The 23,306-nt window shown below is 40.8% G+C and overlaps 1 protein-coding gene across 2 annotated transcripts in view; it reads left to right on the top strand.

Annotated features, from left to right (window-relative positions):
* The window catches only part of LOC103177814 (vasculin), a 32,363-nt gene that overhangs the window by 176 nt on the left and 8,881 nt on the right, over nucleotides 1-23,306 (top strand). Inside the window, exons 2-10 of one of the 2 annotated variants that reach the window (XM_007892164.2) lie at nucleotides 4,911-5,080; nucleotides 5,253-5,371; nucleotides 10,528-10,651; nucleotides 12,553-12,773; nucleotides 14,061-14,124; nucleotides 15,593-15,774; nucleotides 18,280-18,399; nucleotides 19,690-19,857; nucleotides 22,300-22,487. In XM_007892164.2, coding sequence (XP_007890355.1) covers nucleotides 5,309-5,371; nucleotides 10,528-10,651; nucleotides 12,553-12,773; nucleotides 14,061-14,124; nucleotides 15,593-15,774; nucleotides 18,280-18,399; nucleotides 19,690-19,857; nucleotides 22,300-22,487 — 1,130 coding nt within the window. In that variant the 5' untranslated portion in view covers nucleotides 4,911-5,080; nucleotides 5,253-5,308. The remainder of the gene's footprint in view (nucleotides 1-4,910; nucleotides 5,081-5,252; nucleotides 5,372-10,527; nucleotides 10,652-12,552; nucleotides 12,774-14,060; nucleotides 14,125-15,592; nucleotides 15,775-18,279; nucleotides 18,400-19,689; nucleotides 19,858-22,299; nucleotides 22,488-23,306) is intronic. The other variant, XM_007892165.2, reaches the window with a different exon arrangement.

Raw genomic sequence — 23,306 nt, 5'->3', positions numbered from 1 at the left:
TGCATCAGAGTGCACTTGTGGTTCAGACTTTGTAACTTTAGGTGCTCCTTATGTTCGCAAACTCATTTCGCTCGAGGTATTTTGCATGTGAAATGGATCTGCCTACTTACTCCCCCCCCCCCCCCAATGGAGTTATTGTTTAGGACTTCAGTGAAATTCCAACGCTATTACTGCTATGAGTTGAATTACTGTCACACACACCATGAGGAATAATTTGGGGAATGAGAGATTAGAGATGGGAAAAATCAGTTTTAGTTGTGTGAGGATTGTTAATTGTGGGTTTACAGTCTTGGAACTCAAGTTGCAAAAATTGTAACTGTGTGCAAATTCACATGTAATTAGCCAACCTGAATCGGCCCAACTTTTACATGAATCATTTGGAGACTGCATTGATTTGGGGGTCAGGCATATGACCTGAATATAACAATGTAAATTCTAAATGGATATTCCTGAATAGGCCCACAGCTTGTTTTTTCGATGGTTAGGAAGGGGGATGAAAATCAAAAGTCTGATCCGGTGACAGGAATACCTGTTGTTCCCTTTTTTTTCACAAAAACTTGAGATGGCACGGTGGGAATTTGTCTTTTCCTTAGATTCAAATCCTTTTAGACATAATAACTATCATGTGAAATGAGCTTGGTTAGTCACAACCCAATATCTAATGGATAAGATTAAGCAGAAGCAGAAACTTTTCTTAATTTATTTAAGAAAATGGCAATCTGACAGACTCCAAGAATGGTTACCATGGGAAATGGAAAGTTCAAATATTTGTATTGAGGGAGAGTATTGGGATAGAGAATAGAAAGCTTTCACTACATCTGCTCATGTTATGGTTTACCTGGGAGTCTTAGTATTAACAATAGATACTTTTAGGTGAGTGGAAAATGTTCTTGGCACTGAAATTCCGCATCTTGATTACATCACAAAATTTCACACATCCACAATTGCTCTAGCTGCATAATACAATTCTTTGCATTTTTGTTCAGCCAATATACAACACATTTTGTGAGTTGCATTGAAACATTTCTTTCATATCTGGTATGAGGAGAGATGGTAGTGAGAGGAGAGTATCATGGATCAGATTTTTTTGTTGTTGAGATATTCGTCTCCAACAAGAATCAGGCAACATGATTACTGTGGAGGAAGGAAAGAGTGGGATTGTGGAGTGCATCCAAATTCCTTGTTGGCCTATCATAAATTACTCCAGCGTAGCTGTACCTGTTGCAACCGAAGGATCCAATATGGAATGTAGATTTCAGTGATACCACTCACAAACCATTTAACATGCCATAAACACTGTGTACACTTTGTGATGAGCCTATTTAGGTCACAGGAGATCCCCTCCAAAAAACAATTGGTGGACAGACACATGTAGTGTGAGCTGCGTGTGGATCTCTCTCTCGTCTCCTAGTACTTAGTCAGTCTGAGCAGGCCTCAGACTTCACTTTAACCTGCTATGCTCCCTCCCTCCTGACACATCACTAAGTCTCCCACCTCCTCACTATTACCCTCGAGAGATTATGGGACTCAGCATATTTTTTGGGGGGGTGGGAAGGAGCGGAGGAGATTTAATTTTAAAAATGTAGCATTGAATTTTTTTCACCACTCTCTTCACTCCTTCCCTCGCTCTGCCCCTCTCCCGATGTATCTCTCTAGAAGGGTGTGTGTTTTCCTCTGTTGCTTGATAGATTTTTGGTAGGTCAGGGTTATAAAGGATATGGGGAGAAAGCAGGAAATTGGAATTGAAAGGATTAGTTGAGGTACAGATCAGCCAGGATCTAATTAAATGGCGGAACAGACTCGAAGGGCTGAATGGCCTCCTCCTGTTCTTATGTTCCAACTCTACTTTGTTGCAGAATACCATGCGTCGGGTACAGCTAGTACCTCTTTTTTAAAAAAATAGCTCATCAACGGTAATTTGGCCATGACAATCCCCCATGCAAGACCTTTCCGATGAAGTATAAATGGTGTTTCTACGTCAATTGGTTATTGCGTTCTTGGCGGACAGACACACACACATAAACACACACACAAACAAACAGGCACACAGATTTTTTTTATTAGTATAGATATACGTATCTCTCTAGAAGGGTGTATGAACTCTGTTGCCATTTTATTGCAGAATACCATGCATACTTTTTGAGGGCTGTAATTAAAGCATTATTAAATATTTTTTATTATCAATGATAGAAGATCCCTGAAAAAAATATGCCCATCACACTTCCCCTTGCAAGACTTTTCCGATAAGATATAATTCATGTCTCTATAACCCCCCAAAAAATTGGTTATTGTGTTCTTAGCTGACAGACACACAACTCACATTTATTAGTATAGCTGGTGGATGAGGGAATGGCCCAAATCCTGTTTATCACCAGTTTTAACTGCAGTTTTTACATATTAATTTCATCATCCTCAACAAATATATCCCATTATGCCATTATGTTGCAGAGATGCAGCTATTTTGCAATGAACCCACTGAAATGAGATAGATATTCCTTTCCCTGTTTAATTTATTGGAAAGTGATCATATTCCCTTGAAATTAATCGACACCAACCATACATGCTTACAATTATGAAATTGTTAGAAACATTGCTTTTGCAGTGGTTATGGAAAGAAGTAAGTTGTTACAATTTGAGACCTAAACAAAGTTGGTTTTATTTGTCTTTATTTAATGAGGCAAAACCGACATTAACTGTACCAGGATCACAAAACATCTTCCTCACACTGTTGCCCTTTGAGGTTGGATTGAGCAAAAAGCCACTATCATCTGCCTTTTTTCCCCGAAATATCTGGAAATCACTAATCTACTCACTTTTAATAAAAAAATCTTAACACAACATGATACAACATCATTCATGTCTGAAGTACTTCTCAAAGCACTTCAGGAATTTACTATAAAGTGTAATGACCGAGTACTTGTGGGCAAACTGGTTCTGAGCGGATTTCAAAAATATAGGATAAATAGTTTTTTTTATTGATATTTATTTTGTTAATTCAAGGACAATTTGAATTTAACATTTTTTTGAGAAAACCTCAAATTCTTGCATTGATTATTGTAATGCTGTACACTGTCCAGCGCCTTGGGACGTCCTCCTGACGTGAAAGGCGCTACACAAATGTAATCTTGTTGTTGCTGTAGTTGGTATTTGGGAATCAAAGACCGATACAATGAGCCATATGCCACGTGCAGTATCTTTTTTTTCAAGATCAAGCATTGATTTGTGCAGGAGCACTTTCATTGTACTCAGCCATTCATACACTGAACCTTGCGTTCAATAACTTTCACATGCTTTTACTTGTGTGCATTTCCTTGGAGGAAGAGAGAAAGACAAAGAGTGACATTAACAAAATATTCTTTGTTCCTCCTGGATGCGTCTTTATTCTCTCATCAATAATCATTACAAACAAACAGTGCAGGTTATATTTCTGGAGGTTTTATATTGACGAGCATTTCTGTGCTGCCTTTCATAAAACAAAAAAAATTGAAGCATTTGATTAGAAGTGATAAAATTGATTAGAGTTTTGTTTGGTTAGCAACCCATCAACATGTTTAAGTGACTAACCTATTGAGAATTCCATGTATGAATGGTTTCAGTTTGTCTGGTATGGAGTACTCACTTTCTCCCCAAAAGAAGCGCCTTGACTACCTAATCCTGGAGAGTTGCGGCATAAGGTTTGAGAACCTCATTAACTAGTTTAACTAGCTAAAATCATGCAGTTTATAATTATAACATGGCAAACTTCCTGCTACTTTTTCAGCTTGGATTTGTTACATGGTTAACCAGTTACATGGTTAACTGGCACCAAGTGGGAACACTCCCTGACGCCAGTGACAGGTTTGCCCTTCCAAGTCCTGCTAAAAAGCCAAGCTAGCTAGTCGGTCATACTTGGAGTACTGCAGGCCTGATTAGCTGAGGTTGAATATGTAGCCTGCCACAGCAGAATGTGTTGATCTGGTCATCCATTGCCAGGCCTGAAACTTTGGAGCCGATTTAGCTCCAAAGCTTATCTCCACCTCCCACCTTCTTGGAGGATTAGAAATAAATGAATAATGTATCAAGAAGTGTACCAGCTCGTATACTCAAACAACTTTCCATAAGCAACAGTGAGATGAGTAGCCAATTAATTTGTTGAGAAGAGGTTAAAGCAGGGCTAGCCCGGAGAAAAACTCAAATGTTTCTTTAAAAGTAAGAAGGAGGGAATGTAACAATTCATTTGTACTTGATTCACAAGAACAAACTTAAATTAATAACCATCCAAAAAGATGGTGAATCTAGAAATATGGATAATTATATATTTAATATAGAATGTTATGTAGGCAAACATGGCAGCCAATCCCACAAAACAGGAATGAATCAAACTTTGTTTGAATTTTTGTGGGGTGAATTTGGAATTTTAAAATCAATGGGGACAATTGAAAATTGAGGAAGGAAGAAAGTGAAGGGAATAAAGGAAAATGTAGAACATGGAAGATTTTGCAGGAATTTTGATAATGGTGTAATTCATCTTGTCTTTGTAAGATGAAGGGAATTGTTTTGCTGTGTTCTTTTACATGTATTCTTCTCGGGCAGCACAGAGTGGGAGAGAATAATGGCATTCTTCCAAGAAGCCGAGATGCACTAGGAGCATGGTATTTGACAATGTTCACAACCTGCATGCACCAAATAATCCACTATGAATAGCACTGTAGCTTGGTGTTTGATAACTACCTTCTACTTATGTTACATTTGATGGACATCTGCCAACATATATGATCGCAGTCACCTATCCTCTCAGTGCATTAGTGTTTGGAATATAGATTTCCAACTGTTGAACACTGTGTTTTTGGCAAATAGTTTTTTAAGTGGAAAGCAAAAATATTAAATTTCATTAAAACATTAAATTCTATTTTAAATGTGCATTCCTACAGTTTTCCAACCTTTCACTGGGTATATACAGCAATAAATGCTGGTGTGCTTAAAATGGAAAATGTTCCTTTGAATGAGCCTCACTTTGTGCTGAAATGAAAAGGAAGCAGAGTCTTGTGGTGGTATTCCCGGAAAGTACATCCTGTGGAATTGCTCCCTTTTCTGAAGAAAGGTATGTTTGTAAACTTTAAATTGCAATCTCTTTTGTGGTTGGTTATTAATCACTGTAAACAAGAGGGAATAAATATTTGTTGTAGGAAGGGATGACTGTGTCATATAATTACCTTGTTTAGTGATTTGCACAAAACTGAATGTATCCTAACAGCATATTTTCATTTTTGCAGGGACTCGCCATGAGGTATTGATACCTTGTTTTAAAACTCTGAGACATAGGACCTAAATGGCGCAGCATGACTTTGCTCCAGCCTGGCTTAATTTTCCAACTCCACCTTCATCAACCAAGGTATTGTAAAACATTTGTCATTTTTACACTTCTGTTTGAAGGTTGAATATGTTTTTTATTTATTTTGTTGTACGTAATATTTTTGTGCAGTAAGTGGTACAAAAGAGTTGACGTAAGCTTAGGAAAATGTTCAGAACTGTTTTTGCGACATTTTACCATAGTTTTAGTGCACATTAGTGGAGAATTTTGTAATGTGGGATTACAGAGTCCTGTAGGTTATAGCTTTGAGCACTCGCCTTGCAAGAGAGAGAACCCAGGTTCGATTCCTGGGCAGGGCAAAAAGTTTTCTTACTCCACGTGTCTCTGTTTACCTAGCAGTAAGTAGGAACCCGGTTGTTAGTCGATTGGCGGATCACTTTTCCAGGGGTAATAACCCCCCCCAAAATAAATAAATAATTTGGTATTTTAATCGACGATGGTTTGTAGGTCACTGCTGTACGCAATTGGCTGCTGCATTTCGCCCACAGAGTATACGGTCAATTCACTTTACAGTATATTCTGTGAAGCGCTTTGATAAGGCACTATATCAAATGTAAGAATTATTATATAATATTATAGAAGAATATTAAAATGGCTAATGAATTTTTAGCAGTTCTGAATTATTTTCTGACTGACTGATGAAGTGCCCATTAAAAGCAGCAATGAGGTACCTCATTTTGGCATCACAAAGCGGTAGCTCCCTACACATCTCTACTTCTCCACTCGGCTCACAGCCCACCGACCCAATTCCCTTGTTCGGCCAGTTCGGACCTTCTGTACCTCCCTCAACCCTCTCTGATCCACCATCACTGGCTGTGCCTTCAGCCACAAGGCCTGAACTCTGAAACTCTACCTCAAGGTCTCTGTCTTGCCCCTCTTTCCCTGTCTTCAGATCACACCTGAAGATTTTCTTTGTTGACTGTGCCTATGGTACTGTTTGTCCCAGGCTCGGTGTCAAACTATACCAATGTTCAGCACTTCAAGATGCTACTATGTGTGAAAGGTTCTATATAAGTGGAAATTATTGTTGCAATGGATCCAGCAAATTCGGATCTGGTGTGTGTTTCTCTCCCCTTTACCCTCACCATCAGCAGCTAAGTTTTCAGTGATTATACCCTTGCCCTCTGAAACTCTCTTCCTAATTCCTGATGCCTTAAATAGAGGTGCTATATGATTGCAAGTTGTTATAAGTATGTAGATCTTCATGCATGTAGTCATCCCACACATGATAAATCTCCATCTTGAAAACTTGGTTGAATTTGATGCCGGTAGCTGTAATTTCCAGCTCTGCTGCCTCTGAGTCAGAAGGTTGTGGGTTCAAGCCCCATTTTAGGATTTGGAACCCATATAATCTATGCTGACACTCCATTGTAATGCTGTGGTGTGTTGCATTGTCAGAGGTGCCATCCCTCAGATGAAACTTAAACCAAGAACCTTGTCTGTGCCTGTTCAAGTGGAGGTTGAAAGATCCTGTGGCATTATTCCAAAAGAGAAAGGAGTTTCACTGAGTGCCCTGGCCAATAATCCCCCAAATAAAATTGGTCTTTCATTCCATGGGTATTATACATTATTAAGCATACATACCGAGTTTATTAATTTGTTGCTATTAAGCATATTATAAGTAGTAACCTTTTACATCTTGGACCCTAGTTCAGTGGAAGCTTTGGTGAAATTGTAGTGTAGTAGGAACCCAAACCAATAACTCATTTTGCCTCATAAATGTATAATGCCAGGCAATACTATCTTTGAAACCGAACCATTCTGTTCCTTTGACCATTAGCTTTGTTTTCCTTCCAGCCCTGGTGCAGATTTACCAGTGTCCTGCTGTTCTTGTACTTGTGGTCTAAGGTTTTCTACCTTAGCATTTTATTATGTATTTTTTGACTGCTTTCCTGGAACATCTTTCAGGTTTCACCTTTCCCTCACTGACTTCATCCATCAAACCACTTTCCTTTTTTGGTTTCCAAGTTTCTATACATAAGCTATCATTATTGTGGCCTTGTTCTGGTGTGTAACTTTGAATTTTGTTTGTCAGATATCATAGCCATTATATGAAAGCATGCAAATGTTATGAGGAAACCACTTTCAATACATGCTTGTGAATCATAACGAAGTATAGGGTTTACACACAAAAATATGAGACACGTTTTCAATCCCCTTCACTCATAAAAGGAAATAAAGCTGTGGAATTTTCTCTTTCCAAATCTTCAAACTGAACTCATCTGGAAACTTAAGCCTCACTGCATTTTTAAAATGTCAAATGCCCTGCAGCTACTACTGCAATGGTTTCAAAATTGAATAGATTGCATGTTACCAAATAACTTAATATTTTCTTATGAATAAATAAGTGACTCTTCATGTGCATTTCATTCTCTGTCATTACTATCTCTTTTTGTCTTACTAATTTTCCCTCAGTGTCAGTCGCCTTCCTTTCTTCTCCCAACCAAATGTTTTGTTTCCTTTTTCACCAACTGGGGGACGGGCTGCCTATGATACCAGTTTGTTGCCATGTTTCTTGTATGAGATTTATCAGTATCCTAGCAGGCAATTTGACTTTGGGGAGAATCACAGCCAAACTCAATCTGGTTTCTCCTATTTCCCTTGTCTCTCTAAGTAGAGCCCCCCCCTCCCACCCTTCACCCTGTCTACACATGCACACCTCTGCAGGGCAGTGAACAGCTGTGTTGCAGAATGGTTGGTTTATTTTCCCTTCCCTAACTCTGGGCTCGGAGACTATTGGTCATGCACCTATTCTGTTGCAGCTTCACTTTTGCATTGTACTATTCAGTCCTAATTTATATTGGCAAAACACAGCAATGTGCTGCAAAAAGGAAGTATAATAATCTAGCCATGAAACCTTTGTTTGGGCTTCCTCCCACAATGACCTATCCTCCTTGGTCACTCTTCTCCACAGCTCCCTCTCTACCACTCTTGATTCCCTTGCTCCTCTCACTTCCCGAACCATCTCCTACTCACGAAAGTCACTATGGTACACCAGCTACCTCCGCTCCCTTAAAGTACAGGTGCGAGCTGCTGACCTTCAAAAATCACCTCAAAAAATCACCTCTGCTAAATCGTTATTCTACTCCCAAGACCAAGGACAACCCCAGGCTCCTCTTCCCCAGGCTCCATTATAACCCGCATGAATCCGATCACCTGTTCCCTCAACCCCATCCCTACCCCTCTCCTTACCTCCCAGCTCCACCTCCTTGCCCCTCTACTCACAGACATCATAAACCTCTCCCTGTCCACTGGTACCGTTCCCACCCCTTTAAAAGCGTCTGTCATCATTCCTTAAAAAACCCTCCCTGAACCCAAACTGCTCTCGAACTACCGCCCCATCTCCAACCTCTCTTTCAAGGTCCAGGAATGAGTTGTTGCTTCCCAGCTTTGCTCCTTCCTCTCCCGCCACTCCCTTCACAAACCCCTCCAATCGGGTTTCCGTGCTGCCCACAGCACAGAAACAGCCCTGGTCAAAGTGACAAATGACATTCTGTCCATCTGCGACCAGGGCTCCATCTGCCTCCTCGTCCTCCTTGACCTCTCTGCTGCCTTCGACACCGTAGACCACTCTATCCTCATCCATCACCTCTCCTCTCACCTCAACCTTCATGGTTCTGTTCTTGAATGGTTCAGATCGTACCTCTCACACTTCCTCCACACCGTCTCATGCGGCGTTCCTCAGGGCTCTGTCCTTGATACCCTCCTTTTCACTATCTATGCTCCCTCTTGATGACATCATCTGCAGACATGGGGTCAACTTCCACATGTACGCGGATGACACCCAACTCTACCTCTCTGCCTCCACCCTTGACTCCAGGACCACTGCTGTGCTGACAGAATGTCTGTCAGACATCAAGTCCTGGATGAAAGCTAACTTTCTTCAGTTGAAAGTCAACAAGACCGAGGCTCTCCTGATTGGCTCCCGTCAGCGCCTTCACACCTCAGGCGCTGACAGCATCACCATCCATGGTTGCACACCCCACCTTGCTAAGCCAGTCCGGAACCTTGGGTTCTTCTTTGACCCTCAACTATCCTTTCTACCCCACATCTGCGCCATGACCTGCTCTGCCTTCCCCCACCCCCTCAACATCGCCCGGCTCTGGCATTGTCTCACTCCGCAGGCCGCAAAACCCTCATACATGCTTTCATAACATCGAAGCTTGACTATGCAAACTCCTTGCTTGTCGGCCTCCCAACTCCTCTCTCCATAGGCTGCAGATCATCCAGAACTCTGCAGCCTGTGTCCTCTTCCGCACCAGACTCTGTGACCCTATCACCCCCATCCTCGCCAGACTCCACTGACTTCCCATCACACAGAGGATACAGTTCAAGATCCTTCTCCTCACCTTCAAAGACCCCATGGTCTTGCTCCCCACTATCTCTCCGACCCAATAAACCCCTACCGTCCTGCCTGCTCCCTCCGCTCAGCGGGCTCCAGTCTGCTTGATGTCCCCTGCCTCACCCGCACCCCCATTGGCGGGCGGGCCTTCTGCCACTCTGCCCCCACCCTCTGGAACTCCATTCCGCCGTCCCTCACGCCTCGCTCCTCCTTCAAGACCCATCTCAAGACCCTCCTGTTTGACTGTGTTTTCGATCACCCTCTCCAAACCCGACCCCCCCCCGCCCCCCCAGCTCGGGTCCGAAACACTAACTGTCAAACGCCTTGGGACATCCTCCTGACATGAAGGGCACTATACAAATGTAATTTTGTTGTTGTTTAATTTATGGAGAAAAAATGGGGTGGCCCTGTAGATTGTGATTGGAGAGTTGAGAGAATCTAGCCTTGCATCATTGTTTAATTTTGTAGTAACTCATTATTGCTCTTCGCCTTCACTGAGCTATGCACTGAGTTTATTTAAATTGAAGAGGTGGAGGGATTACTTGATATTTCTGCTGTGAGTTTAAGGCAGCAATTTAAATCCATGCAGCTTTGTCAGTTCGTTAACCACTTGTACTTCAGTCTCTTAGTTTAAAAAAATACTTGAATACTGGTTTATTACTTGTTAATTGTCATCTATTATGATTAATTGTAGCGTTCTTGAAATTAAACATGCTTTTGTTTAATGATCTCAAACGATTTAAGATGATATTTGTATCAAAAATTCAGCAAAGAATGGGCTACATTTGATTGAATTTTATTTGTTGGTATTTATCTCTTTGTTTTAAACTTGCAGCAGTCCGTAAACGTTGAAAAGAATCCTGAAACCTTTGTCCGACTAGAGAATCGTTATGATGTGAATCGCAGACGGCACAACTCCTCCGATAACTTTGATTCTGCTGGTGGACGTTCTGGTGGAGGTGTGTTAATTCAACTAGTATATGTGGTGAGAAATTTAAAAGCATGTTTAGAGGTAGCATGTGAAAAAGTGTGAACTGCTGTAGTGTTAAGCTTTGCTAAATACAGTGGAACCCCGTTATAGAGTGCTTCATTAAAAGGCAGGTTCACTTACTACCCATTTGGGATTTGGAGCTTGGTGATAACTCCCCTGAAATATCCAAAGTGCACAGGCCCACTCCATTGCTACCTCGTCACATGAGTGCAGAAAGATGAAACGCCGGCTGGGTGGGAAACCACCGTGTTCAAGTTCTCGTTTATGAGGTTGCCGCTGATGTCCTGGGCATACGCAGTGAGCAAGAAGTGACTGTAGCAACCCAATGCCCTGGAAACCGGTGATTTGGGCTTTCCCGTGCCAGTTGGCATTTGATCTTTGTGTGTGCGCAGGCAGTGAATGTAGAACCTCTGTTCAGCGAACACGCCCTGTTATAGTGCTGGTTGGGATTTTATGGATCTCAACTATTGCATTATAACTGGGCTCCACTGTATTGCTCTCATTTTTTAAATCTTGGTGCATATTATGAGGTAACTAATTTTTATAGTCACACGCTCATTCTAGAAGCCAATTACTAACAAACCTCATTAAAAAGTGAAACAACTTTTTAATATAGTTAAGGGTATTTAGATCTACAGCAAATGGGCAAAAAGCAAATGAGTATATTTACATCCTGCGTTACTCTGTTCAGCTGATCAGCAGGTATTGCTGATCAGATATTTAATTTTACAACTCTGTTTCTTAAGTAAAATTTATTTGCTGTTTTTGCTTTTTTTGTTTAAAATTATTAAGTATGGTTACCATAGTTATGTAAACCATGTATCACTTCCTTAGACTTTGATGCTGTGGATCTGTGTACATAACAATTCCTGCTCTGTGTGACATTTCACTTTAGTCAAAATATTTAGAGATTTTTTTAAACAAACCCTGTAAAGAACCGTGCAATTAAAAGAATATTTAATGTAGAATGAATATCTCCAAGTGCTTACGTACATGATAGGGAGAATTAAGGATTTTGATCACAAGGTTTTGAAGTTAGAAACGAGGAAACCAAGCAAAGGGGGAGTGAGCAGGGATGCAGTGACTAAAGACTGGGCCACCAATGGTGGGATGAGGGGACTGAGCCATAGACCAAAATCAAAGCAGTAGAAAATATGGCTGGAGAATAAGGTGTGTAGGAGATTGGGTAGGTGAGAATGATTGAGAATGGGAAGAGATTTGATGTCAGGTTCTTAAAAGAAATTTAATGTTTAGCTTATAAAATGTTAAGATGTTTGACAGACAAATCAATTACCAATTTTTTTTAATAGGACTGTTTTTATATTATTAAGTACTTTAGTACCAGAGAATATTAACTTCCATCAATCTGCATTAATTCTGTTTGTTTTCTGTTTATTGCCAGAACAATTTATACTTGTATAGTTCCTTTCACATAGGAAAACATTTCAAAGCACTTTACGAGGGCTTTAGTATGAATATGTCCATAGCACAAAATATTTTGAGGCCCATTAAAAGTCATATTTATCCATTGGTCAAACAAAATGAATGTACTGGTTGCTTGCGTTTAAGCATTCTTTAGTTATCAAAGTTTTCAAAGATAGTTTTAATGATTAAATGCACTGAGATGTCATCTCCATATATATTTCATGGCAAATCTGTTGTGGCATATCGTACAAGTGGATTTTAACAGCGACCTGACGCATAAGCTCTGTAGCAGCTTCTTGTGGCATGGAGAGAGAAACATCATTTTCTGAGAAGGTGTTTGCATCCCTCCCCGAGCCTTCCCACCTCACCTCCCCTACATTCCTGTTGCTTTATCACTTTCACTGTAGTATATCCAAACTATGGGAAAAAACTGTTTTATTGCAGGGCACTTTGGTAGAAAAGAGAAGAATGGTTGGCGATCGCATGGACGCAGCACAGAAACTGTCAATCCACGCAGTGGCTACCATGGAGGGAATCCTCGACCCCGAAGTGGCACATTTAATGGACGAAAAGCCCCAGTGGTACATGAGAATAACATAACTGAGGAAGAGAATGGAAAAAAGGACGAAAAGGAGGAGCCTAAGCAGTTTGAAGCAGAGGATTTTGTAGGTTAACATTTAAATCTGAGATTTGAGCCTTTTTAAAGTTCTAATGGTATTTCTTTACTTGCTGTTCAACTTCCAAATAAAATTGACTGAGTTACCATCTAATAAAGCGGAAAAACATTTAGGGGAATTGTCCTTTTAAGGCTTTATGCCATAGTTGGCTTTGTGGGGCAGATAACAACAACTAGCATTTATATAGCGCCCCTAACGCAGGGTAGCGTCCCAAATATTCCTCTTCCTCCAATTATATCACCCTGAGCCTATTTTCGATTTGCCTGCTTTACCAGTGATTTTGGAGTTTTAAGTAGTGAACCTATGATGTTGTTTCCTTACTTCCACAACAGTAAGACACATCTGTGCTTCAAACTGGCCATAATGTGTGGGTCAGACTTGTCCAGATCTGTTTTACACATCAGTTTTGTTTAATTAATTTGTTTGTAAAGGTATCTGAATGAGTAAGAATGATTGGCTATTCTAAGTGTGATTTCCTCAATCTTTGAATGCAATTAAGCTTCTACATGGAAAGTTTCATTCCACCTCCTCTCAGTTCTCTTTCTGATCAGATGCATCTTAAAACATCCCAATAGTTTCCATCTGTTTTGCATCCTTTAATTTCCATTTGATCTTTCTATCGGTCGGTCCCTTTGATCACAGACCTAACATGAGGCTTAGTATGGATGTATATTGAACAGGGAGCAAAATAGCACCTAACAAAGATGGCCTTGTGTGACACTTAAAAGGTCTTAGAAGCAGTGTCCTGGTGTTTTTCACCTATTGGTTGACAAAGTTTAAATATTCCATTTGTATATGGAACTGGAAACTGCATGCAGGAAAATGAGGAAGATGATCTCTGCAGTAAGCGACAATACTTTTTGCTCTCTATTTAGTTTATGAAAATAAAGTTGTTTCTGTGGAAAAGTACTATAATTTTAGTAGATTAGAGTATGGTCAAGTGGAGGTTTTGGTTGATTCAAGTAATCTCCTTAAACCTTTTGGTTATCGGTTGTTTTAAACAAAGCAAATACTTAGAGGAATGTTGAATTAGAACATTAAAATAGAGAGCATAATTTAATATCAGTAATCCTTACATTTGATGATATACTGCAGTGAATCGACTGTAGATTTTGTGGGAGGAACGCAATGTTTGACAGTGCTATGATTTAAACAGATTTTTTCAAGAATGGTTTAATATAAATACATTTAGTAATGTGAATTCTAATCTTTAAGACTAGTTAAAATGTTTTCTGTCAGTAGACTTCTAATATTTAATTTTCTTTTTCTTTGTAGCCATCACTTAATCCCGAGTCCAAAAAAGAACTTAGCCAGAGCAAATCTATTGCAGGAGTGTGGGGTGAGTCGCTCTCTAATTATATTCTACAAAGATAACATAATCTTTGCATTTGATACAGAACCTTTCATGCCAGGAGGATATCTCTTAGCAGGATTACTGTAAAGTGTAATTTTTTTAGGTGGATGTATATTGGTATATAAAGGTTTCAGCTGTAAATGTACTAATGAATCTCAGGATTTCTACAGACAGCGTGCTATTCTGTAAGCCAGTAATTTTTACTCACTTTGTTGAACGGTGTGGTTAATGCAATATTCCATTATAAACAACTGCGTCACAAAACATGCTATAATTAACTGAACACAGAGCAACACAGTTCTGCTCAGCTAGTAGTAAGTGAGTTAATTTGCTACATAATAAATTAGCTATAATTCTTGCATTTAATATAGCACATTTAATGTTGATAGACATTTCAAAGCACTTAAAGGTATACTATAAAGTATAGTCATTGTCTATTTTGTAGATGAACGCGGCAGCCAATTTGTGCACAGCAATGTTCCACAAATAGTTATGAAGTAAAAGACCAATTTTATCAGGGATTGCTGGCTAGAACATCAGGTGAAACTGCCTGCTCTTTCTGAATAGTGAAATGGGATCCTTAAAATCGACTTGAACAGCTAGGCAGGACTTCGGTTTAGAGATGTCAGCCAAAGCCACGACTCTCCAATCAATCAATTAGTGCTAGGTGGTGCTTTCTCACACCATCAAAAAGACAAGAGGAAGGAGCGATAAACCTGCGTAGTTATTTAGGCCAAATGAAAATGAAGCCCGATGCACTAAGTATTTCAGGCATCTCAAAATAAAAATGTAAATTTTATTGTTTAAACTGTGATAAATCACTTCACTCCCTGGCACCTCCTTACCTCTCCAACCTCCTTACTCCCCAATGTACCACCCGGCGCCTCTGCTCGACTGGCACTGGCCTCCTGCTTGTCCCTCGTGCCCTCCCCTCCACCATTGAGGGTCGTGCTTTCAGCCACTATGCGCCAAAACTTTGGAACACTCTCCCACAAATCCCCCCGCCTTGCCCCTCTCTCCCCTTTTTCAATTCTCGCCTTAAAACCTTGCTTTTCGACCGTGCTTATGGACCCCCCTCCCCCACCCCCACTGGCTCAGAGTCAGGCTCCGCCATTGTTAAGCACTCTGAGACGCTGCCCTGCGTGGAGGGCGCTGTGTAAGTGCAAGCTTCTTGTAACTGTCGCTCATTCTTCATAGTTTTAATTGAGCATCTGCGAGTCGACACCCAGCGGCCGGTTGGAGACCCTGAGAATGTCCTGGACTCTTGAGTTTCTGCTCCTGAGTTTTTGCTCCCAGCTCAATAAATTCCAGATTAAGGGTGAAATAAAGTGTCTTCCACTTGCATTAAATGTTTGCAATCATAATTTGAGCACCAGTTGTCAGTAACACAGGTGATTTCCCTCGGTCTGGACAGATAAAGTTTTACTAACTTTTTTTCCAATTTTTAATGCAGAAAATCCTCCAAATCCAAAATCTAGAACATCCAAAATGCTGGTCATTAAGAAAGTACTCAAAGAAGAACCTATACTATCTGGATACCCTCTGACAGGGGCATCTCACACCCACCCCATGAAGAATGGAACAGGCAGTGTATATAAGGGATTGGTTCCCAAGCCCACTGCTCCATCAGGAAAGGTAAATTGAAGCACTACCTAAATAGGCATTAACTATCCTAGTTTAATTTGGGTTATTAGTAACTTTATTACCACATTTGTATCACGTGTTTTAAATTTCCATTTCCCTTTTAGCCTTGGGAAGTGAACGTAGAAAATTCTGAGCTAAATGCATCTCCATAACTTCTGCTAACAATATTTGCCGAATGACTGACTCATGATGTACTCTCACACTGGGAACACTCTCCCACACTTCTCCATGCACAGCAACCAAAACTTGTCTGTTAAATGTGACCTTGATCAAACTTGTGGTTCAGCTTGGGGTTCGAAGCTATAGTCTGTTAAGTGGAGTCCCCCTCTCCAATGTTGGATTACTTGAAGTGATGTTCTTTAAAATGAATAGATATTGACCTTGAATAACTGGATAAGTGTTTCCAGTACTTTCTACAAATTTAGCACAGAGCCATTTTATTTGCTAAGCTCTGGGTCGTAAGATCGACATGGATGTACAGTTCCCATGCATGTATAGATGGTATTGTCAGAGCCACTGCTTATGCACAATGCGCAGGGGTACTACGCAGGAAATGATGTCAGTACCGGAAGTTGTTAATTTTTTTTGCTCAAAACATTAAAACCGTACAATACATTGTTACAAGCCTTTTTATAACCTGCTTCATTAGAGCTCAAGTTTAGTTATAATATGATTGCAGTGCCAACCTCTTTCACTGCCTTGCATGCAGCTGGTCTGTTTGCCTTCCATGCTCTGGCAAGTGTTTGGTTAAGATAGGCTGACTTCATAACTGGGTTATTCATCGAGGATATCCCAATTTTGACACTTCGATATTGATACTTGAGGCCTAGATATTATGCTCTTAAAATACTGTGTATTTTTTCTCCTGATTTTAGTTTATAATCACCTTTTGTTAGGATTACTGATTGCAGTTCAGCAACAAACAAAATAATCTAAGTGGATTTATTTTCAATTTGACATGTTCTATGTGTTTGTCTATTTTTACTTGATGGAAGGCACTGATTTATGGAATGGTGCTATTAGTAATATTTACAAATGATCTTGAAGACTATAAAAGCAGGTTTTAGTAGATGGCACCCAGTTTGTGGGAAGAAGCAAGAGGGGAGAGAGGGGCTAAGGTGGAGGGATTGAGGGATGTTCCAGTGTTTTGAGGTGTAGTGGCTGAAAGCACGATCTCCGATGGTGGGACGGACGATACGAGGGGCGAGCAGGTGGCTGATGTCAGGTCGGAAAGGTAGGGAGGTGCCAGGGAGTGAATGGATTTGAACACAAGAGTGAGGATCTTGAAGTCGATCCGTTCGTTGATGGGGAGCCAGTGGAGCCTGGCCAGAACTGGTGAGATGTGGGTATGGAGTTTGGTCCGGGTCAGTATGCGGGCAGCAGAGTTTGGAATGAGCTGGGTCTTGTGAATGGTGGAGCTGGGGAGACCGGCGAGGAGTGCGTTGGAGTAATCCAAGCGGGAGGTGACAAATGTATACATTAGAGTTCTGTCTACATTTGGGGTAAGGTACGGTCAGAGGTGGGCAATGTGGCAGAGGTGGAAGAAGGCGGTCCTGGGACCGGATGTGGGGGAGGAAGAACAATTGGAGGTGGGAAGAGAAATCATTTGCTGTGATGAAATGGAGGTGGTTGGTTAAGTAGGACTCGAACCATTCGAGTGTGGTCCCATTAAGGTTGATGAGGGAGGAGAGCCTTTGGAGGAGGATGGCGTGGTCGATTGTGTTGAACACTGCACAGAGATCCAGGAGGACGAGGAGGCAGAGGGAGCTCTTGTCACAGATAGAGAGAATGTCGTTTGTGACTTTGACAAGCGCTGTCTCTGTGCTGTGGGCAGGGCGAAAACCAGACTGCAGGGGCTCGTTGAGGGAATTGTGTGACCGAAGTTGACCTGCAACAATGCGTTCCAGGACTTTTGACAAGGAAGGGTAGGTTAGAGATGGGACGTTAGTTTGAGAGATTAGAGGGATCGAGGGTGGTTTTTTTGAGGAGGGGTGTGACGACAGTGTTTTCAGGGGGAGTGGAACAGAGCCCGAGGAGAGAGACTGTGTTGGCCAGCAGGGGGGAGAGGAGGGGGGGGTTGAGTGACCAGCAGCTGGGTGGGGAGAGGGTCGAGGCAGCAGGTGGTGAACTTCAACTGGGTGATTGTGGTTGAGAGGGAGGAGGGAGAAATGGGGGCAAAGGAGTGTAAGGAGGGGGGAGTGGCAGAGGCTGTGGCGGAGGGAGAAGGCAGTGTGGATGGTCTGGGTGGGGTGGAAGGGGACATGGATTGGGGAAAGGCGATGCAGCCAAGCGGATGTTTTCATTTTTTGAGGCAAAGAAGTCTAGGACCTCTTCGCACTCAGTGTTTGATGTGAGAGTAGAGGGGGCTTGAGAGGGTGCGCGGAGGCGGTGATGGATGGTGGAAAACAGCGTCTTTGAATTGTTCTTTGCCTCCAGGATGACTTTGGAGTAAGTATTTAATATTTAAAAGGGAATAATAATATCTTTCTTCTTTAGCCTGCTCAATGGAAAGGTTCAGCAAAGGAAAACAAACATGGGACACCATTTGTTAGCTTCAACGCCCTTCTAAAACCGGCACCTCAGAACTTCACTTCATCACCAAACTCTTTAAAGGAGGTATAATGTTTATGTGCTATTTGGCATTTGAAGTATTTCTAAACCATACATTTCCAAAATAGAAACACCAATATTTTTGGACCAAATAACTTTCCATGTAAGTTCCATTTGACGGTTACAGTTTTATGCCGCTATTACAAAGTATGGTGTTCATTTTCAAAAGATAAGTGATTAGCCTTATTCTAGTTGTCATTTTGTTTTCATTCTTAGCTGATTCTGTGTCAGGTACTGTAATGGGTTGTGGGGGAGAACTTTCCCTTTGCCTCCATTCAGAATCATTATAAAATTCTTGTTCAATAATTGAAACATTTATTTAAGCTTTTTACAACCAAACTTTATACAAGGGGCTTTCTAAACACCATACTAAACTCTGCATGCCCATCACCCCAGTCCTTGCCAGGCTCCATTCACTCTCCGTCTCCCTAGGGATTAACTTCAACGTCCTCTATAAATTCCTTCACACCTAGCAACAACAACAACAAATTCATTTGCATAGCACCTTTCACGTCAGGAACTTCCTGAACTCTGTGTCTTTCTCCAACTCCACTGCTTTCTTTTTGCTGCCTCCACTTGGCTAACTTGGCTCTGTTGTGCTCACCATTGATGACTGAGCCTTCAGCTACTGTGCTCCTAACCTCTAGAAGTTCCTGCGTTTATTATCTCTATCTGTCTTTAATTCCCGCATAAAAACTTATCTTTTTGACCAAGCTTATAGTCACCTCCCATTCTGTGAGATTTGATTAGCTTTTAATCAACTTTAGAAATGATGTTCATAAGCATATGATTTGGTAAAACCTTTTGAAATGTCTTGAGTACAGGAACGTACCAGTTTATTGCATTTACTGACCGTTTAAACTCTTGCAATATAGCTCTTTTACAATTGTTTTTTAGAATTAAATGTTACACTCTCTTTGTATTGAGATGTCACATAAAGATCTGTACATTTGCGTGGAAGTACAACTTGATCATTTGAGTATCTAGTAAATCCTCCATGTTGCAATACAATATACAATTTAAATTTGTATCGTGCATTTCACATCTGGAGAACATTAAAAGCACCTCAAATATTGACTAATGTTACTGTTTTCTACTGACATTCACAATGTGAAGTGTTCACTACCCAGGTGCATGTTTCTGCAGTTTTGAATGACCTTCTTTCTGCTGATTTAAAAGGTTTGTGTAATCATATTTTAACACCTGATGAAAGCTTTAACCCTATCGGCTAGCGCAGTACATGTTAGGCATGCTGTCCTGTTTTTTATTCATTTTTCAATTTTTTATTTAAAATAGAGTAGTCGTTCAAATTCCTCATCGCCAATTGATATAGCAAGTCAGCCTCGTATGATGAAACTGACACGTATGCGTTCGGATAAGAAGAGCGAGTTTCTGAAGACTTTGAAACAGGACAGACCCGGTGAAGAGTATCATGATGATGGAGACCACATAGACAAAGAAAAGGTAACTATCAACCCATATACTGACAGTGGTTCAGCTTGCTTAATTTACCATATTGTTTGGATTAATGTACTTTCTGTGCCACTTTGCTACAGTTGATTGATATGTTTTCTTTCTCTGTGGGCAAGTTGCACAATGTAGATTTCAAATATATATTGGAGATGTACAATAATATTTTGTTCCATTGGAAGGAAAATATTAATCCAGGAAATATTCTGTGGTGCAGAAATTGATGTCCTGGTATGAGGGTTACAAACATCAAGCCTGGATTTCTCAGTTCCAAGTTAGAATCAAAATCTCTCAAGGAGTGAACTGGAGACGTAGCTGTTAAAAAATGCCTTGCAGATACTTTGTGATCCATCACACCATTTGAACTACATAGAATCATAGAATATTACAGCAGAGAAGGAGGCCATTCGGCCCATCGTGCTTGTGCCGGTTCTTTGGAAGAGCTACACAATCAGTCCTTCTCCCCCACTGTTTCCCCAACTCCTGCAACTATTTCCTTTTCAAGTACCTATTTAATTCCTTTTCAAAGTTGTTATCGTAGAATCATAGAATTATACAGCACAAAAGGAGGCCATTTGGCCTGTCGTGTCTGTGCCGGATCTTTAAAAAGAGTTATCCAAATCAATCCCACTTCCCTGCTCTCTCCCCATAGCCCTGCAAACTTGTCCTCCCCAAATAATTATCTACTTCTCTTCCACCACCCTTTCAGGCAATGCATTCAAGATCCGAACTAATCGCTGTGTGAAAAAAATTCTCCTCACCTCCCCTCTGTTTCTTTTAACAACTATTTTAAATCGATGTCCTCAAGTTAACAACCCACCTACTGGTGGAAATAGTTTCTCCTTGTTCACCCTATCGAATCTCCTCATAATTTTGAAAACTTATGTCTCCTCTTTACCTCCAGTTCTCCAAGGAGAATAATCCTAGCTTCTCTCGCCTCTCCTGATAACTGAAGTCCCTCATTCCTGGTACCATCCTGGTAAATCTCCTTTGCACCCTCTCCAATGCCTTGACATCCCTCATAAAGTGTGGTGCCCAGAACTGTTCACAGTACTCTAGCTGAGGCCTAACCAGTGTTTTATAAAGGTTCATTATAACTTCCCGACTTTTGTATTCTATGCCCCCATTTATAAAGCCTAGTATCCCGTATGCTTTTTAACGGCTTTATCTACCTGTCCTGCCACCTTCAAAGATCTAATTATATGAGCTCCCAGGTCTCACTGTACCTGCATCCCCTTTAAGATTATAATAATAATAGTCCTTGCATTTGATATAGCGCTTTTCACGTCGGGAGGACGTCTCAAAGCGCTTCACAGAACACACTAAAGTGAATTGACTGTATATTTGTGGGTGAACACGGCAGCCAATTGCGCACAGCAATGTCCCACAAACAGTCGTAGATTGAAAATGACCAATTTATTATTGTTTTTGGTTTTGGAGGGATTATTATTAGGTGTGTGGAGTAAGGAAACTTGCCCAAGGTTTCGCCCTGCCTGGAATTGAACTCAGGTCTCTCGCTTGCAAAGCGAGTGCTCTAACCACTGAGCTAAGATGATTGTACCATCATCTTATATTGCTTCTCTTCATTCTTCCTCCCAAAATGCATCACTTCACATTTCTCCACATAAAACTTCATCTGCCACCTGTCTGCCCATTTTACCAATCTTCAATGTCCTCTTGAAGTCTATTTCTATTCTCCTCACTGTTTACTACTTTTCCTAGCTTAGTATTATCTGCAGACTTGGAAATTGTACTCCCTATACACAAGTCCAGGTCATTTATTTAGATCGAAAACAGCAGTGGTCCCAATACTGATCCCTGGTTATTGAATTTGTTTCCACCACCCTTTCAGGCAGTGCATTCCAGACTGTAACAACTCTTTACAATGCATCTTTACAGCATGAATTTAGCTCTGAAATGGTTGCGCTGTAAACTCCATTCACTGCACAATTGTGCAGCTGGTTCATTCATTTCCTGTTTGTTAGACGATTTCACACTAAATTGGCCAACATTTAGGTTATTGGGTTGGCCGAGGGGCTCCCCTATTGTTCAGTCGCCTAATAACAACATTTACTCTGAGTGGCAATGCTTACAATAACGACAATCCTTGCATTGCATTTGACATAGCGCTTTTCACGTCTTCTCGACGTCTCAAAGCGCTTCACAGAATAGACTGTAAAGTGAATTGATCGTATATTTGTGGGCGAAACGCGGCAGCCAATTGTGCACAGCAGTGTCCCACAAACAGTCGTGGATTGAAAATGACCAATTTATTGCAGAGGAAACCTGTTTAACCAGCAGATTAAATCCCAGAGAGTTACAATTTTTACAACAAAACAGTGTATTTTTAATTATTTGTTTGTGACACACGTACAACTTTTTTGTCAAATGATTTTGGCTGCAATATTTGAATGTACCTTGGTCTGTCGTCCACAGGATTATGAAATGTTTAACCTGCAAAATGACAAGAATATTCATCAAGAGAGGGATGAGAACCGAAATTTTGATAAAAATGGTGACCTAAGGGAGAATGGAAATGCTCGAGTAGTATCCCAGCCAACCTTTCGTCAATCAGCATTCCCCCATGCCAATATTTTATCAAGTTCGCTGGAAGCTGAACATAGGTATGTTCATAAAATCATAAAGAAACACTTTGTACTGCAAATTAGCTCAATTGGTATGATACAAAACTGAAGATTTTAACAATTAAAGTATAGCTCCTATCAAATGCGTTGAGAATAAGCTAGTTTTTAAATGACATAGACTATTTTTAACAGTGTATAGTTATTTTAAAGTTAATTTCTTCTATTTCGGTAAACATCTTCTGTTTATATAAGATTTTTTATTTTCAGTTGCTTAGTTTTGTCATCCAAACTCTTGTTCTCACAATTTGACATATTAACTTAAGCTCTCAAACTCTTGAATTCTAAACCATTTAAGTCATTATTGAATGAAAGCAGCCTTGTTAAACAAATTTATATTTGTACTACAGCAAACGTTCCCTGAAATGTATAATCAAGTTGAGTATAGGACAAAAATCAGTGGTCCCACTGATCAGTGGTCCATCTAGTTCACCTTCCTCCATCCTGGCAGTTGCTTGTCATGTCGTGTCCCTTGGTGTGTATAGCATATATGACCATCATTGGCGGTCGGGCCGAAAGCCTCTCGGCCCCACCCTTTGGAACTCCATCCTCCAGTCCCTTCGTCTTGCGCCCTCCCTGGCCTCCTTCAAAGCAGTCTCAAGGAACTCCTCTTCGGCCACGCAGTTGGCCACCCTCCTACCCCTACCCTCGCTGCCCTCCTTCCCCCCCGGGTCCCAGCCTCCTGCTCGGGACCAAATCCTTGACTGGCCAGTGCCTTGTGGCTCCTCCCGACGTGGAAGACACTTTACAAATGTAATTTGTTGTTGTATTTCTTGATATTATTTTCTAGCAGAAATCTAT

The sequence above is a fragment of the Callorhinchus milii genome, unplaced genomic scaffold (genome assembly GCF_018977255.1).
Source record: "Callorhinchus milii isolate IMCB2004 unplaced genomic scaffold, IMCB_Cmil_1.0 Scaffold1, whole genome shotgun sequence".
NCBI lineage: Eukaryota > Metazoa > Chordata > Chondrichthyes > Chimaeriformes > Callorhinchidae > Callorhinchus > Callorhinchus milii.
This window is presented reverse-complemented; position numbering and strand designations above follow the sequence as displayed.